Raw genomic sequence first — 19,728 nt, forward strand, 5'->3', positions numbered from 1 at the left:
AAACCGGACCAGTACATTATTATTATTATTATGCATGTGTATATATATTATATTCATGAAATATATGATTATATGAAATATATGAGTATATATATTATATTCATGAAATATATGATTATATGTTCATATAAAGACTTGTCTAAAACCGAATTGTTTAATCTATTCCAACCCTCGTTAGGGGAGTGGGGATGGTCACTAGTGATAGAATTCCATCACTCACAAGCATCCAATCAACTCCTGCCATGTCATCAGCTACTATTCTATCACTCACAAGCATTTTGTAGTGGCGGTGGTCATCACTAGTGATGGAATTCCATCACTCACATTTTTTTTTTAAATTAGAAATTAACAACAAAAGACTAAAATTTTAAATTTCATTAAAATTAAAACATACTAGTTCAATTTAATATACTAGAAATATTTTAAGCTACAATTTAAAAAAATACTAAAAAAACTCTACTCCTTATCCGACTCATGAAACTCCAAACCTAAAGAACCTACTAGTTCGATTAAATCGTATCTCAACCGAAAGTGAGTTTCTTCATCACGCAATTCTTGTTGGATATTTTGTGGAACTTGAACTTGTGTAGGAGGATCCGACACCCAATCCGGAGATATTGCACGTCCGTCTTCTTTGATTATCATATTGTGCAATATGATACATGCATATACTATGCTATGTATTGCTTTCTTGTTCATCGCACGAACCGGTCGGTGTAGTATACCCCATCTACCCTTTAAAACACCAAAAGCCCTCTCAACATCTTTTCTTGCCGATTCTTGCAATTTTTTGAACACGATTTCTTTAGCCTCGACAGGAAATGAAGGAGCTTTCACAAAAACAGACCATGATGGGTAGATATCATCCACAAGAAAGAAGCCTTGTCTGTAATATCGTCTGTTAACATAGAATGGAGAGAAGGGTGCGGTACCATCCGTTATGGTTTGAAACAACGGCGACGTGTGCAACACATTGATGTCGTTGTTTGAACCTGGAACACTGAAATATGAATGCCAAATCCATAAATCATTCGACGTCACTGCTTCTAGTATGATAGTTGGTCTTTTGATGTCACCCCTAACATACGCCCCTTGCAACTCTCTTGGACAATTTTTCCACTCGATATGTGTACAATCGATGCTACCGAGCATCCCTGGAAAATGCCATCTAGCCTCATGTGCGGCGTAAATACGTGAGATGTCGTGGCTCGTCGGTTTACGTAAAAACTCTTTACCATACAACTTAATGACCGCGTTGCAAAAAAATTGCAGACATTCACGGGAAGTTGTGGACGCCATAGCTAGGTATTCATCATATTGATCGGGAGAGTTACTTGTCGCTAGTTGGCGAATGACGGACGTGCATTTTTGTATCGGCGTGAAACTTGGTTTGCCTCTCGCATCGTAACCTTCTTGAAACTATTCCTCGCTTGCTTCGATGTCTCCAACAATCTTTAAAAATAATTCTTTGGGTAAACGAAACCGATCTCTAAACGTTTCGACATTGTAGAGCGGATTCTCCACAAAATAATCGTTCATTAACACTTCGTTGGCACGTATACGATCACGGTCTACCATCTTCTTCTTTGGGCGGGACGAACTAGTATCAAGTTCGTTATACACCGACACAAAATATTTTAGCGTCTTATTGTTGGAAGACGACTCGGTATCGGTATCGCTATCCATCGGGAACGTCGAATCCATAGGAAACTCCATTTGCGAAAAATGTAGATTGTGTGAAATGTGTTTGTGTTTTAGTGTGGGTGAAATGGTTTAAAATGGAGAAGTATATATACAAGGTTTAAAGGGTCTTTTTTTTAATATATAACCGTTGAATAACGGTCAAAAAGCATAAACAACGTTCAAATTTCAAAAGTTTCAAAGCGTGATATTATCAACGCGTTAATCTTTTCATGCGTTATGGAGGTGGTGGCGGCGCCGCGGCAGTGTGCTTCTGATGTTTCACGCGTGATGGGGGTGTCATCACGGACCACCCCCAGTCCCCTTAGTATTATACAACAATGTTGTAATGTTAAGTTCTTCATATAAATGATGCTTTTAGCTCTTCATGATTGATGTCGACTGCACGTATGCGCTTCTCTAGTAAACAAAAATGTTTTGAAAAGCTCTATACTCTCACGTATACTCTCGCGGAATTTTCATCCCATCTTTGGAAACATCAAACCAAAAGTAGTTCTTTTTTGTCCTTTCAGAAAAATATTTAATGAACAATGATTTGATAACTCACTACTACTAAAAATGAAAAAGAAAAATGGTAAATTTAAGACAACCGTAAAATATATGACAAGTTTGATGATTATACCCTCATAATTATTCCATATATAAGTTTACAAGTTTTTTTTGTGCATTATTAGTTGTAACTTGTGCTTTGTGAGTTTTTCAAAAAAAACTTGATTTTTTTTACTTTTAACCTCAAGGTTATTACCTTTTTCATTTTTAACCATACATAATTTGTTTTTTAGTTTTAACCCAAAACTTTTCATTATTTGCAATTTAGCTTCGCAACTTTTTTCACTTATGCTTGCTTTTCATTTTTCGCAAAATTTTGTTTTACGTATAGTTCTAAATTTTTCGAGTTAATACGACACAACGTGCATGTGTGGTTCAACATTTTTACCTCTATTTTTTCATGTTTGACAGGTTCGTCGCAACACGCATATCCTAGGTCGAGTCAGTGTTGGTGGTCGATGACGGTTGTGTGACATTAGTACTATTTGACACTGTTTTATGTCATGCCGCAACGCGGGGTGTGCTTTGGGGGTTTTCAAAGAAAAAATGGTTATGCATATTGTTGTCGTAACGTTGGCTTTGGGGTTTTAAAAAAAATGTTTTTTTTTTTACTTTTCACCCAAAATATTTCATAAATTACTTTTAACCCAAAACTATTTGTTTTTTACTTTTAACCAAAAACTTTTTATCTTTTGCAATCTATCCTTATAACTTTTTACTTTCAACTTTGGTCATTTATAGTTTTCATTTTTCGCAAATTTTTCGCTTTATGTTTGATTCTAAATTTTGTGACTTAACACATCGCAGCTGTGTCTTTGGTTTAACATTTTTACGTTTCATTCTAAATTTTGCGAGTTAACACGACGCAACGTGCGTGTGTAGATGAACGTTTTTACATCGTCTATTTTTCCACGTTTGACAGGTTTAACATAACATGCGGGTCCTAGATCCACTTAGTTATAACTAAAGAATCTCCGCCGCAATGCGGCGGGTCGCAATCCTAGTTATAATTAATAATTAAACGCCCATCATAACCCCCTTTCCAAAAAATAAAAACTAGAAAAAAACCCCAAAAGCTTATTATAATTGCAAACTACACCAACTTTAATCTTTACAAACAACATACGTATAACTCCCTCAGGCGGGATAATCAAACGGGAGAGGCATCACCGACTCCGAATCCCCTAAACTCGTGTGCACAAAACCATAACTCCGCAACACCTGATTGTCCGCAAAGTTCAACACCTTCTCCATAGCGTCCAAACAACTATGCCGAGTGTACAACCCGTTATGTGTACCACTACACAGCTGACACCCTCTAAAATGCGTCATAAACGGCCGTCTCCAACCCTCCCCTTCCAAATACGCCTCCCACAACGCAGAATAGCCCCTCACCTTTTCAGCATGTCGCCTCCTTAACCCACGCTCCGATTTCATAACGCCGTTATATTTCTCCGTTATTCTTTCCACTTTTCCCACTATGTTCTTCCAATACCCCTCCAAATAATACCCATCTTCAATATAAATTTTATCCCCCCATTTTTCTTTTTCTTTTAATAACAAATAAACCAGACCCGTTTGATCATCGGATTCGGGTCTAGTTTTATCCTTGCATGTTTCACGCAATATTTCGCCCCACTTTTCATAATTCGGAGTCTGCGGACCCATACCCGACCAAACATCCATGAAATCAAAAGCCCATTGACTGTTGCGGATCAAAAAAACGCCCGCGTTCAACCCGGTCCAGCTTTTGTTCTTGTAGATAAGATCCGGCCACCCGTGCACAACAAAATTATGGTTTTTATAACGTTGTAACGGTATCTTAAAATCCATATCGGTAAAAACCGCATCTGCGTCGGCCCACATGATCCATTCGGCTTCGGGGTGGGCCAACATCGTGGCCCGAACCGACGGAATCTTGGCCCAGTAAGTGAACATCTTGGGATGGAAGAGTAGGTTGTTGTAGATAATATCGTACCCGTGTATCCGGCAGTAGTCAACTTTGTTCTTGAAAAATCTCAATAACAAATGATCTCCAACCGGGTTCTGGCACGGGCCGGTTTGTGACCCGGTTACTAACATGACCCGTTTCTCTATACCGGATATGAAAGAGGGGTGTAGCCATAGCCATTCTCGTCGTTTTTCGTCCCAGTTTTTTATGGGCTTGTTGATGGTGTATGTTAGATCCGGGTCGTCGTAGAATGTGGGTTCGGGTGGGTCGTGGGTATGGTTAAATTCATGACCGCTGATGGTGGGACCGGAGAATATGTTGTAAGTGTTGACTCCGGTGTTGAAAGTGGTGGTGGTGTTTGGAGATGTGAAAGTGAAGGTGATTATGGGCCTGAAAGCCCAAAATAGTGATAGGGCGACAATGGTTCCGGCAATAATGGGGATTATGTTCGAGGAAAAAGATGACCCGGTTTGGTTCGGCATGTTGGTGATTTGGGTCGAGTGGTTTTATTTGAGGCCGTTTTATTGCAAGGGTTTGGACCATTTTGTGTGTAGCTTTGAAAAAAGTTGAAGCAACGGTGTTAAATCGGGGATGAATACAAATTTTTTTTCTATATTAAGGATTGATTAGTAATACAGTGATGGATGACGATGATTGATGATAATGATGTCGGTGAAGATGAGCCTTTCTGGTTGTAATTGGAGTCTCTGATTGCATGGTTGACACGTTGGTGTATAGGTGGCCACTTTATCCACGTTTTCGAAGACCATTGGCTGCATTAATATTTTTCTTTTATACCGTAAACACAAGATGAGTAAATCTTACCGGTATTGGTATTGAAGTGTATTCGGTATTAATATCCACTTTTAAGAATTTTTGATATCAGCACTAGTTTGATACTAGTTGGAACCAAACTCATCCCTACACATACCCGCTATTGTATTTTAATCTTCATCACCGTCTAGTAGAGTCCCTTAACCCGAGAGGAAATACATCATTGCCAAAATAGTAACGATTTTCTATTGGTCAAAAACTTTTGGCTATTGCGTTTTTTAGGTTAGCATATATACAATCGAAGGCAAACATAAGTATGAAAATAGCATGTGGTGGAGTGACTTCGACTAAATGTGCTGAGTTTGAAACTCGAGTTGTGTAAAGTTTTTTTTTTTTTTTTTTTTTTTTATTTTTTATGAATATATTACATTTAATATGCTTAAACTCTAATAAAGGTAATCTACGGTTCCTAAATTTAATAAATATTTTTTTGACGTGTGTATTTTTATCTACGTCTTGATGTTATTTTTATTGAGTCTGTGTTATGAGCATGGTTGCAGAAATCGGCCTAGGCGGCCGATTAATCGGCGCCTAGGCGCTAGGCGGTCATCTACTGCCTAATTTTGAGCTAGGCGGTCAATTAATCGGTCATGGTCAAAAATCGGTCCTAGGCGGTCAAAATCGGTCCTAGGCGGTCAAAAATCGGATTAATCAGACAATATTAGTCGGTCAAAATCGATAAAAATCGGTCCTAGTCGGTTCTAGGCGGTCCTAGGCGGTCAAAATTGGTCAAAATCGGTCAAAATCGAACCATACTATCTGAAACTTGAAGTATTTATGTGAATTTTGAAGATTTATTTTTATATTATTGGGTATATATATATAATTTTGAAAAAATACATATAAAAATCCCATTTCGATTAATCCCGATTAATCCCTAGGCTGTACCTCACCGCCCGACTAGCGCCTAGCGCCTTCTACAACATTGGTTATGAGTAGTATGTATAAGTAACCGAATTACAAACGTACATGTTATCAAACTAAAAAATATCCGATTTAGCTCAGTTTAAATTACTGCTCTTAGACTTTAATAACGTTACTCCACTTTATAAATATTTTTTTCTTTGACGAATGTATTTTTATCTACGTCTCGATGCAATTTTTATCAAGATCGTGTTGTGAGTAGTATGTACAAGTAACCGAAACACAAACGTACATGTTATTAAACTAAGTTGTATTCGGTTTATCGTGCAGCAACGCAAGCGAGATATAAAACTAGTTATCTACACAATTTGATACTATAGACTAGAGTCTTCTTAAATGATTTGGTGTGGAGGTCCGATCATAGGAGGGCGCCTAGCTATAGTCTTGGATAGGCTCACACAGTTTATAATTAGTAGTAAATTAGGTTTTAATTTAGCTGGCCTTAATTATCTTTATACAGGCTTGATCCTAACTTGAGGATTAAGTTTCCTAAACGTAAATTAGTCTCTATATAATAATTATTTGTATTTGTAGTTTCTTATAGCAGTCAGATAATAAAAGAAACCCTACACTAGTACAAAACTGGGTTTATGGGACGGTTCAAATAACATTTTTGGGCGGTTTAGAAAAATACAGTGTCAAAAAACCTCTACAAAATTTCATTGTATAAAAAAGTGGGTCAATAAGGTTTATTTGGGCCAGTCTAAAACAAACCGGGTTATTAAAAGAAATCATTTGGGGCGGTGCATTATTTTGGGACGGTTAAAGTATTTGGGGATGTGGGCCGCATTCTTCTGGGACGGTTATACCTTTTGAGACGAATGGTTTATCTTCTCAATCTCTCTGCCACGAACATTGTTTTAAAATCCGGTTTTTATACCGTACCGGATTTGGCTCAAAAACGGTTTAACCGGGTGTATCAGGCGGTTCAACCGGGTGTACCGGGCGGTTTAACCGGTTTTACCGGTTTTACCGGATGGTTCAACAGGTACAACCGGCCGGTTTTAACTGGTTTTTAAAACATTGGCCACGAACGACAATAATCTTCGCTGAGATCCTCCTCCTTCCCAAATTAGACTAGATCAGAGCTCCTTTGTCTTCCGAAGCATCTTCCAAAGGCGCCGCATTTGGATTACAACAGTGATTTTCCATTCTTCCCGGCACACCTCGGCGAATTTCTGTCGTCCAGCGTAAAGGTGAGTTTTTATTTGATGCTCTGGTATAACGCATGCATTTGTTAAAGAAGATTATGCTTTAAGAACATACATTTAAGGATCTTTTGTTTGAAACCCTACCCGACCCGTTAACACCACCAGGGACCATCCATAGTTAAACCCCTAGTGAAATGTTAGGTTTGCTTAGTGACCCACTGGCATCCATTTCACCTCCAGCAATCATATTAAAAAGGATTATACTTTAAAACATAAATTTAAGGATTGTGAGTTTGAAACCTTACCTGACCCGATAACACCCCTAGGGACCATCCATTTTTGCACCCCTAGTGAAGTATTAAGTTTGCTTACTGGGTTGCTTGAATCCATTCTTGTCAATAGCGAGTGTATCAATCGCTATAGTGCGCTACGTAGCGTATAGGTCTAGGCTCACTATTAGGGTTGTAGCAATAGATAGCTATTAGACAATTTATTTATTCTTTTTTTTCATATAAATAGCAATTAAATATAGCTATAAAGTAGCTGGATTTTAGGTTTTTGTTAAATATACATGTAAAATACCATATATACCATGGTATTTTGATATAATATACATATAAAATATTTTAAAATATTTTTTCAAGTGTATCGCCATGTATAATATTTAGTTTTTATATATGCAGATATACCATATTTTTTATATGGTATTTTGATATAATATACATATAAAATATTTTAAAATATTTTTCCAAGAACACCACCCGACACTTTCTGCACATGATTCGCTACCTCGATAGATGATTTTCCGCCACCCTTAACTGTCATTTCCTCGGGCAAACGCTCAAGGAACGTGATCTCATGTGTTGGACTCGGGTTCCTGATGTAGAAATACGGGTCCCAGAACTTAACACCACGAACCGTTGTACCATGGAACATGTTCTGTTTAAGGTTCATAGCCACTGGGACAATCCTGTCACTTAACTCAGCAAACAAGGGACCGAACCGTAGTAAGAAAGGTTCATGACAAGTGGTGCCTTCCGGGCAGAACACTAGGTCCCCTTCTGGAGTAACTCTTTGATACGGGCAGCATCCACTTCACGGTCACGAGTGAGGGCAATTGCGGGAGTTGGTGACATGAATCTCGAGAGTTTGGTAACACTGTAAGTATTGAATATGTGTGATGACTCGTCACATGTTCGAATACGTGTGATGACTTGTCACATGTTTACTTCTATAACTTTTTTTTCCGTAAGCATAATATTGGTAGCTACAGCTCAGTTGAGTCCACGCTTTTTTATCTTTTGATCAACCCCATCTTATATTTCTATTTGATGACTCGTCACATGTTTACTTGTATAAATTTTTTTCCTAAGTTAAGTTCAGAAACTATTGTTTCGCTATTCAATATTTCGTTTCCTGCATTGAAATTAAACATTTTAGTTTTAACACTAATTCAACTCTCATGTGATGCTACATCACTATCCTCATCTCCTTTAGTTCTTCTCAACACACAAATCAGTTGATTTTACAAACAATTAATTCTAACTTACTGTATTTTTGTGAGTTGACCTACGACTAAAAAAGTCAAATGTTGAATCCACATCATTGAATATATGTCATCTACTCATCTACCTCCGGGTTCAGAAAATCACATAAATTTTGATATATCCATAGAAAATACTGTTAACTAAGTAAAACTTGCAAAGAAAGTAAAAAAGTTTGACTTTTTAAGACTAAAAAGAAACATTTTGTTTGTTGGCAACTATCATGAGCATAGCAAAATAATGGTTAAAACAAAAAACAAACCAGAGTTTTACAATGGCTATGACTTGCACTTGGACGCAAACCGTTTTGTGTTACTTACAGTGTTAGCAAACTCTCGAGATTCATGTCACCAATCTCGCAATTGCCCTCACTCGTGAACGTGAAGCGGATGCTGCCCGTATCAAAGAGTTACTCCAGAAAGGGGACCTAGTGGTCTGCCCAGAAGGCACCACTTGTCGTGAACCTTTCTTACTACGGTTCAGTCCCTTGTTTGCTGAGTTAAGTGACAGGATTGTCCCAGTGGCTATGAACCTTAAACAGAACATGGTACAACGGTTCGCGGTGTTAAGTTTTGGGACCCGTATTTCTACTTCATGAACCCGAGTCCAACATATGAGATCACGTTCCTTGAGCGTTTGCCCAAGCAACAGAAACTTTAACCAGTAGATTTGAGATCACTTATGGATTAAGGCTTATAGTTGAATTTACTGTGGATTTTTGTTTAGAAGAACCAGGTACTTTCAATTAATGAATGGTTTCATATTAGGTTGAATCTTGTTGACTAATTATTAATTTTATTAGCAAGTAGCTGGGTTTAATTGTGAAAATTTAGTTGCGTTTATGAACAATTTTTGTTTGGGTTTTCACAAGATACATATATTGATACCAGAATATAGCAAAACTTGAGTTCTTTGTTTGATTATACCTATTAAAGATGTGTAAGTTTGTAAATTGTTATAAAATGCTCTGCAAATGTGGACTGCAGAGGCTAGCAGTTAAAGACTTTTTATGTAATATGCTATAAAGATTTTGAAGGTATGATGTTAGGACAAAAGTATGAAATTTAATTTTTTTTATGGTTTAGTAAAAAAAAAGGGTAAAATGGTCATTTTCTAATCTATTTCTAAGGAAATCGAGTTTGGATTTAGGGTTGGGTTGGGTTGCGGGTCAAAATGGGTTCGGGTTAAAACGGGTCCGGGTCAGAATGGGTCAAATAAAAAAGGGTTGTTTTGGTTCGGGTCGGGATGGGTTCGGGTCAAAACGGGTTCGGGTTGGAACGGGTCCGGGTTGAAATGGGTTTCGGGTCGGGTTGTACTGTACTGTTTTGGATACCTCATTTTGACCTTCTCAAATCATCCGAGATATACGATTTGAGTTTTGATTTGAAGTCATCAGACTTGAGCTTAGATCCCATTAATATTATGATTTTTAATAAATGTATGCGTCTTAAACTTGGTGACATGTTTTAATTATGTGTTTAGTTTTTGTTATATCGTTTCCTGATTTTTTTTCTTTTTATTAGAATCACCAGAAAGAATATTGTATATTTTGGTCAGTTTGAACCTCTAATGATGAGTTAAAAAGTAATTACTTATTGAGATACCCATATACGCAAGTCATGATGCCACAAAAGTGACTAAGCTCGTTCATTATATGCTTTCTCTTTTAATATTTTTCTAACCTCTTCTTCATTTTATTGTAGTTCAGAAACACTGTTACTCCCAAAACCATAGCCACAGTCCACTTGATTGAGTTAGCTGTATCTTCTCAAATCTTCAGCTTTAAATTCATTCAACAACCCATATAAGGTAGGAAAATTTCATTTTGTTTCATTAATTGTTAATATATTTTTACCTCTAGTTAATTTCATTCATGTATTAATTGATTATATGCTGTTAATTGTAGTTAAAAATTGAAGAATTATAATTTCGTCAACTCTTCATTCTATCACCAATTTAAAGGTACGGAAATTCTATTCATATTCCATTTGTTGTTATATATATTGATTATATGCATATACATCTAGATCTAGATAACCTTTAGAGTATACCCGTCCGAAATTTATCTAATAGAGATAAATTTCGGATTGTCCCCATTTTGGGACTGCTTTTTGAATATTCTATCTCATTAGGATCTGTATATGTTTTAACGGGTTGGCTGTTTAAGAAAAAATCGGTAGCATTTCGCCTTAGCTCCTTCGAGTTTGCGGGTTATACGCATACTTGGGGAGTTAAGGCGAAATGCTGTCGATTTTTTCTTAAATAGTCAACTTGTTAAAATATATACATATGAGATAGAATATTCAAAAAGTGGGTTAGGATCCACCGCCTTAGAACACTAGTTTACACCATATATGTGTGTGTATATATATGCAATTATATATGCAATTATATGATTTATTTGTTTATTTTTAATTTGCAGATGGATCGTACTTACTTACTGGATGTACCATAGCACACGTACAAGCTCGACATATACAGATGGCGTTCGAAATTTTCTTAGGGTTGCTGAAACACATCGGTTGAATAGTGGAAGTGGATTGATTTGTTGCCCTTGTACAATTTGTAAAAATTTCCAAAGATTTAATGATATCAAAGACATACAGTTTCATACAGTTTCATTTAATTACACGTGGTTTTATGCCTAGATACACATGTTGGTCAATGCATGGGGAATCACTTACCAACACTAGCACAACGTCAATCAATCTAGATGATGATAATAGGGAGAACAATGATTCAAATATTGATGACGATAATGACCATTTTAATGACCCAAATGACAACTTAAATGAAATGTTTCATGATTTAGAGACTAATATTGGTGCGGATGATCAAGAAAAATTACAACAACTCTTTGAAGAAGAAGGAAAACCGTTGTATCCCGGTTGTGAAAAATTTTCGAAACTTAATGCTGTGTTGAAGTTGTTTCATTTAAAGTCAAAAAACGGATGGAGTGATAAAAGTTTCACAAATTTATTAGTGCTTTTGCACGACATGCTTCCCGAAGGTAATGAGTTACCGCTTTCGACATACCGAGCAAAAAAGTTGATGTGTCCTATGGGATTAGAAATTGAAAGAATACATGCATGTCCAAATGATTGTATGTTATATAGAAATGAGTTCGAGAATGAACATAAATGTTTTAGATGTAATGCATCAAGGTATAAACGTAAAAAAGAAACCGATGAAGTTGATGATGATGTGACAAAAAATGGGCCACCGGCTAAAATGTTGTGGTATTTTCCCATCATACCGAGATTGAAACGTCTGTTTTCAAACGAAAAAGAGGCAAAACTATTACGTTGGCATTCAGATGAGCGTGTAAATGATGGAAAATTAAGACACGTGGCAGATTCACCTCAGTGGAGAAACATTGATAACATGTATCCAGAATTTGGAGAAGAGATTAGAAACATACGGTTTGGACTTAGTTCAGACGGAATCAATCCTTTCGGCAGCATGAGTAGTCTCCGTAGTACTTGGCCGGTTCTTTTATGTATCTACAATCTTCCACCGTGGTTAGCCATGAAACGAAAATACATTATGATGTCTTTGTTGATTCAGGGTCCGAAACAACCTGGTAATGATATTGATGTTTATTTGTCTCCTTTAATTGAAGACTTAAAAACTCTATGGAGTTCAGGTGTAGATATGTATGATGCTTACAAGAAAGAACAATTTAAATTGCGGGCCATGATTTTTTGCACCATAAGTGATTTTCCTGCGTACGGTAACTTGTCAGGGTACAAGACGAAAGGTAAGAAAGCATGTCCTGTTTGTGAAGATGAGACAAGTTCAGTATATTTAAAAAATTGCAAAAAAACTGTATACATGGGACATCGAAGATTCCTTCCAGATGGTCACATTTATCGAGAGAAAAAGGAAGAGTTTGATGGTAGTACCGAGCTCCGAAAGATAAGGAAACGATTTGATGCATTTTCAAGAGTTAAAAATTTAAAAACTGTGTTGGGAAAAAAAACTGTGTTGGGAAAAAGAACTCGCGTTGAGAAAGGTGTTATTTGGAAAAAGAAGTCAATCTTTTGGGAATTACCTTACTGGAAACATTTAGATGTTAGACATTGCCTAGATGTTATGCATATCGAAAAAAACGTATGTGATAGCTTGTTGGGCTTATTATTAAATATTCCCGGTAAAACGAAAGATGGGATAAATGTCCGTAAAGACATGGTAAATATGGGAATACGTAAAGAGCTTGCCCCTGTTGAGAGAGACAACCGTATTTTTCTGCCACCTGCATGTTATACTATGTCAAGAGAAGAAAAAACAAAGTTTTGCAAATGTTTACATGATATTAAGGTACCATCAACTTATTCTGCAAACATTAAAAGTTTAGTGTCAATGAAAGACTGTAAACTTCTTGGTATGAAGTCTCATGATTGTCATGTTTTAATTACACATATGATTCCTATTGCAGTTCGTGGAGTGTTACCAGAGAACATCCGACATACAATCACAAAACTTTGTTTGTTTTTTAACACGATTCACTCGAAAGTTATTGATCCCGAGTCACTGGATACATGGCAAAAAGAAGTTATCATCACGCTCTGTGAACTAGAGATGTACTTTCCACCGTCTTTTTTTGATGTTATGGTTCACCTAGTATCCCATATAGTAGGGGAAATTAAGGCTTGTGGCCCTGTGTTTCTACGTTACATGTACCCCTTTGAAAGATATATGGGTTTTTTAAAAGGTTATGTAAGAAATCCTAACCGACCTGAGGGTAGTATTGTTGAGGGATATGCTTCCGAGGAAGTGCTTGAATTTTGTACAGGTTATTTGGAAGGTGTGGATAGTATTGGTGTACCTCAATCTCGTCACTCGGGTAAACTTGATGGGGTTGGAGGTGTTGGTATGAAAAACATCATCCCAAGTCGTGACACTTTACAAATTGCACATTTATTAGTCCTAAAACACATGACTTGTCTTGCTCCATTTGTTGAAGAACACATGAACATTTTACGGGCGACATACCAGGGTAAGGATAATATGTGGTATATAATAAAGCATAATAAGGAGTTTTCTAGTTGGATGAAAACTAAGGTAACAACAACTAAGGTTGACAGAATTGTGGAAAAGTTAGGGCAAGGTCCAGATTTTAAAGTTAAATCTTACCAAGGGTACGACATTAATGGTTACACGTTTTATACTAAAGATCAAGATGCAAAAAGTACAATGCAGAACAGTGGAGTTACAATAATAGCATCAACGGCTGAATTTGATAGGATGAATCATGATACAATGATAAGAATTGCTAAAGATTCTTATTACGGTGTCATACAAGAAATTTGGGAATTAGATTATTATGATTTCACTCAAACTGTGTTTAGATGTAAATGGGTGAATAATCGTACAGGTGTCAAAGTTGATAAATACGGTTTTACTCTTGTAGACCTTAAAAGTGATGGCTATGCATCTGAACCATTTGTTCTCGCAAAACATGTCAGACAAGTGTTTTTTGTCAATGACCCGAGCAACCCAAGATACCACATCGTCTTGCAAGGTAAACGACGTATTATTGGTGTCGACAATGTCGCTAATGAGGAAGAATATGACCAGTTTGATGATCTACCACCATTTTCAGTCGGTATTCAACCAGGTAATTACAGGATTGAAGGCACCACATACTTACGATCTGACCACACGGAAGGGACGTATTGCTGATAAACCACATCAAACTAAATGATCAAGGTTTGAGATTATATATACACACACACATTTTGTATTATTTTTTTTAATTGTAGTCTATTAATACAATTTTTTTTTTTTTTTTTTGTACAGGATAGACAATGATGAAGATAAGCCATGTGATAGATGATCTCATTTTTATTGAACTTTTTCTAGTGGAAACTTAGTAAAAGATTGTTATTTTGTGTCTAATTTTTTTAATTATCACTAGATTTTTTATTGGTTTTTTCTTGTGGTAAAGTTGTATAGTCAAATAATTTTTCTTTCGCATCTTAATTAATGATTATTGTTTGACTGGAAGTACTACATGATATTACTCAACTAGATGATTCAGCCTGCACGTTGCTGCCGAACCTAGGCGGAATTTGATAGGTATTCGTTCAGTTTGTCATAGTAACGACACTTGCTATAGCAAACTAAAACATAAAAATAAAGTCTTAATAGTACTCACACTTGGCATAACAAATAAAAAAGACATCCTAATTATTTTTAATATTTATACTTGTTTATAATAAAACTCAACAATTTAATAAAAAAAACCGTTACGTCGCAAGGAACTAGATTTCGCCACCATAAATTTTGGCTGGGAATTTGCGCATGGATCAAACATTGTTGACCAACTTTTTAAAAGTTATTATATTAAAATTATAATATTTATTCAAAACAAACTTATTCTAATTAACAATGACCCACATTTGACCAATTTGACAACGTCACGAACATCTTTACACACACTTCAATGATCCGCGAACAATATTATTATAACTTGACCGGACATTGAACTGGTGGCATTATTGGTGCGCTGGTCAAAGTGGTCTAACCGGATTTAGTAACCGCATAAATGTATATAGAGTTAAAATATAGAAATGCAAAAAAATCAATTAGATAACAAATAATTAAATGTATTTTTTTAATAATGTTGGCACTCATGTAAATTGCAATCATTAAACCCCAATTTCAGGTATAAGGCTATGGGGTGTGGGGCATTGGTTGTGGCGAGGGTTGCAAAGCAACGTTGGCTAAACCACACCGGGCCAGCAGCGTTGGCTATGGCGTTGCCTCGCTGGCGTGGAGCGGGGGGGGGGGGGAGGTGAGGTGGCTGGTGAGAGATGACCATTTAGGCTAGCCGTTGCCAAACGGCTACTTTGTTTAAAAAAATATTTCTTTTTTAACATTATAAATCCTCACCCATTTTTTTTTACCATTTTTACCACTGCTCGTAATCAAGAGCTTGATCGTAATTTGGATGATTTTGATGAGTCTCCTTCCCGCCCACCAGGTAGAGACACATCAAAAAAGCGGATTCAAAGAGGGAGATCGGGTTCGGCCTCAGGTAAAGGGTTTTACTGTAACAACTGTCACTAAAATCCCTAATTAGGATAGTAATTAGCTATTAAGGAAACTCTAATTGAGGCACCCAAGTGATTCTACACAAACCCTAAAATTTTCAGAATTTTCAGAATCAGGATCAGGGCCCCTAAAACTCAGGGGGGGATAAACCCTAGCCAACGATTATCTTCATAACTAAATGTAAAAATCGAATTTTAAGAAACTGACAACACAGCAAGCCTACACGCACGAAGGGCTACTCTATGAAAATAGGGTGGTCACTCGCGTAGCGCGACGCCTAAGGGGGTACCCCCTCGCGCTACGCGACGGTGTCAAAATTTCAGTATAAATAGCAGGGGTTGGGACTTGAATTTTGGCACTTGAACGACGAAAATCGGAGTTACGTAGGTCGAGTTATAAGCAAAACAGTCCAACACACACACACAATTATCGAATCGCTGCCGCAAAACAGGGTAATTAGTCGATCGTTATTACGATTCAGTTTCCGGGATCAATATACCCAAAGAATGTCTAAGTGCCGCCCACATTGGGCTATGCTTTATCGTTGTCAATAATTCGATAATGAGCCGAAGCATTGTACCTTGTCGTTGTCGATAATTCGATATACGAGTTGAAGTACTCTACTTTATCGTTTGTCATTTTGATAAATGAGCCGAAGTATTGCACTTGGACATTCATTGTCAAAATTGATCTCGGGGAATTATCATAATCGTTGTATTGATCACTAATCCTGTTTTGTGTGCATTATTGTGAAATTAGAAATAATCAAGGCTAATCAGTAGGCTTATACACTGCTCGTTAAATCTGCAATGTGAGTCATTCTTCTTTTTTATCAACTGTTTTACAATACTCCAAATTATTTTCAAAGTGTTATAATTACAGGGACTAAGTCGTGGATATCTTGATTTATTGGTTAGTGGGGTATTGTGCACATTACTATTTCTCCCAGTTAGGTTCATTGACCTACTAGGGAGAAACGTCACTATTAGAGTTCATTGACCTAATAGTGGTATGACCATCGTCACCATTGTGACTTGTCACCATTGTGACAGAAAGCCAGATAAAAATAAGATATGAACCATTGTAATCGCTCTTATGCTGTAATTTATAACTATGAGTCATTTCCTAAAAACTGAATGAACTCACTCAGTATTTCCCCGCTGACAAAACCTTTTTCAAACATGTTTCAGGTAATCTGTTGTGAGCAAAGAAAAGTGCCAGGAAGCACTACCAGCTTAGAAAAGTGGCTCAGTGTAAATAAATAAAGGAACATGTTTTAAAAATAAAGATTTCCATGGAAATCACAGTATTGTAAATTACTGGGTTTTATCCCTAAATTATATAATGGGCAGTTTAATACTAAAGATCCTGTTTTAAAAAGACTTCCGCTGTCGCCTAAATTAAATATCGCGGGATTTCTGTTCCGCGGCTCCTGAAACGGGTCAAACCGGGTCGGGGGCCGTGACAGAAATAAGGTGGTATCAGAGCCACTTCTCAAGCCACTGATTTAAGCCAATTAAGTATTTAGAAAATACTTAATTTCCATTAATTGCTATTTTGTGATTATTTGTTTATTTATCTGACTAATTGTGTACAGTATGAGCAGATCTTTATATGCTAGTCAATGTAGTAAGTCATGCAAATTCTTAAATAATTTGACTCAAGTATTAGTACCTTTATTATCTACAATCTAGAAGTCTTATCAAGAAAATCATAAAATAAAACCTCGTATGATGTAAATTTCAATCATACCCAGTAGGAACACAGATTTAAAAAGTTTTCTATAAATTTTATGAATTCTGACTATGTCTATTTTGCTAAACAGCATGAGTAATTTGTCTGAGGCCCTTCAGAATTTAAATCTCTATCCAGTAAGAGTAGAGGTTTCCAGAGATTTCAATAGGTATATACCAGATATAAAAGAACCTATAGAATTCGATGCTTTACCTCCCAAGAAACCCACGCCCAAGGACATAGAAATTGGGGAAAGTTCTAGGCAAATTGAAAAGTTACCATCTCAGGAAGAGTTAGATTCTATAATGGCAAGCCATAATACTATTAAGCCTGTTAATGAAACTATTTTTAATCGCTCTCTTGAAACACCACTACCAATGAACTTAGAACCATCTATTCCAAACCCTTCAATCCACTCGCAAATAGACGAATGGTTAATTAATGAAATACAGTTACAAAACTATCCCTATAAGCTTTTTCCTTAAAATTCTATCTAGAACCTTTACCAAATCCACCAATGAGTAACAAGAATAAGACTGAACTTCGCTTTGGTGAAGAACTAATAGATACTGGGAATAGAATCCAAGAGACTGGGAAACAGATCTCCTGGAAATACGATAAGAGGGAATACAGTTACTAGAAAATCGTTTACAAAAGGATAGGGGATTTATGAAACTGTTATTGTAATAGTAATAGTAAAACCAGTATGTGTAAGATAAATAATAAAACAGTTGTATATAGAAGCATGAAATTTTAGAAAATTTACAAATTTTGTTCGTATACGTGATTATGTGCAATTAAGTATAATATTTTGTATACTAATTATTTATCTATAACTTAGTTGTCAAATGGAAAACGCTAATAATGAACTAGTTAATGAGGCTAATGATTCTGAACAACAACCGGGGGATCAATATATGACTAGGCAGGATATAGAAAATATCGTTGCTCAAGGGATAGCCAACACTATTCCAACAATGATAGCTCAAGGGATAGCCAACGCTATTCCAGCCATCGTTGCTGCTGTTAAAGATCCAATAGAACCACAACAACCCGTTCCTAGCAAACATATTTCTGAAGATAACTTCAGTAATAGCGTAAACGAAGGCAATGATCATGTTAATCATGACAATGAACCACAACCAGCGCCGCTCCCTAAGAAAATGAAAGTTGCAACGCCTGGTTGCACTTACAAGGAATTTCTTGCTTGTAAACCATCTGAGTTTGCAGGCAACGAAGGAGCGACTGCGGCACTACGTTGGTTAGAGAAAACTGAGGCAGTAATTGCCATAAGTAAATGTGCTCAGGATGATCAGGTCATGTACGCGTCAAACCTTTTCAAAGAAGGAGCGCTAGAATGGTGGAATACGGTGTTACAATCAAAAGGAAGAAGGATGGCGTATGCTATGAACTGGGAAGAATTTAAAAGCTTGGTAGAAAGAAAATTCTGTCCCGAATATGAAAAGGAACAAATGACAAACAAGTTTTTAACCCACCGAATGGTTGATGTAGATTGTCGAAAGTATACTACGACATTCTTCGAATATGCTCGAGTAGTACCAACCCTGGCTTCGCCAGAGCCAGTACTTATTTCTCGATATATTTGGGGATTGATTTCTGAAATCCGTAACATCGTCAAGGCTGCGAAACCTCGCACGATTGATGATGCGGTAGATTTAGCCAATACTCTGACTGACGAACTAGTACGGACAAGAGAAGAAAATAGAAGGAAGGAAGTAGCCCAAAAGATTACCCAGGTAATCCGTTCGGATAACCATAACGATTTTAAGAAAGGAGGGAATGGGCAATCTTCTACTAGTTCATTTTGCAATTTTTGCAAAAGAAAGCATTTTGGAAGATGCAAAGGATACTGCAATTTTTGCAAAATTCCGGGGCATCAGGAAGAAGACTGCAGGAGGAAGAAATTTTCAGTTTGTTACAACTGTGGAGAAACTGGACATCTTAGGCCAAATTGTCCAAAACTGAACAAACCATCTGACACTAAAGCCAAACCTGCAGAAGAAGCAAAAAGGAATGCAAGAGCCTTTCAATTGACTGCTCAGGAGACAGAGCTCATTCCAGATGTAATAGCCGGTACGTCCTAGGTTACAACGTTTACACAAAAAGTATTAACTGACTCTGATGCACACCAAAGTTTTATAAAATACTTCATTCTGTCAACCTAAGACAAATCTTTACAGTCAAAACATGCAAAAAGGAAAATATAACTTTCAGGTCATATAATTCTTCGCTAACCTAATTCCTATGAAATTAGCCAAGT

The 19,728-nt window shown here is 36.7% G+C and overlaps 1 protein-coding gene and 1 long non-coding RNA gene across 3 annotated transcripts; one reads left to right on the plus strand and one right to left on the minus strand.

Annotated features, from left to right (window-relative positions):
• Positions 1-3,279: 3,279 nt before the first annotated feature.
• LOC110878364 (galactomannan galactosyltransferase 1) lies at positions 3,280-4,748 on the minus strand. The gene has a single exon (XM_022126656.2). The coding sequence runs from the start codon at positions 4,681-4,683 to the stop codon at positions 3,388-3,390; it is 1,296 nt and encodes a 431-aa protein (XP_021982348.1). The 5' UTR covers positions 4,684-4,748; the 3' UTR covers positions 3,280-3,387.
• A 2,244-nt stretch (positions 4,749-6,992) lies between these two features.
• On the plus strand, positions 6,993-10,610 carry LOC110878365. 2 transcript variants are annotated; one of them, XR_002557869.2, is made up of 4 exons: positions 6,993-7,155; positions 8,123-8,126; positions 10,363-10,463; positions 10,561-10,610. It is a non-coding gene; the product is annotated as an uncharacterized LOC110878365 (long non-coding RNA). The 2 variants fall into 2 exon arrangements; XR_002557867.2 differs by lacking the exon at positions 8,123-8,126.
• The last annotated feature ends 9,118 nt before the right edge of the window (positions 10,611-19,728 follow it).

This window comes from Helianthus annuus, chromosome 9 (genome assembly GCF_002127325.2).
Source record: "Helianthus annuus cultivar XRQ/B chromosome 9, HanXRQr2.0-SUNRISE, whole genome shotgun sequence".
Lineage (NCBI taxonomy): Eukaryota > Viridiplantae > Streptophyta > Magnoliopsida > Asterales > Asteraceae > Helianthus > Helianthus annuus.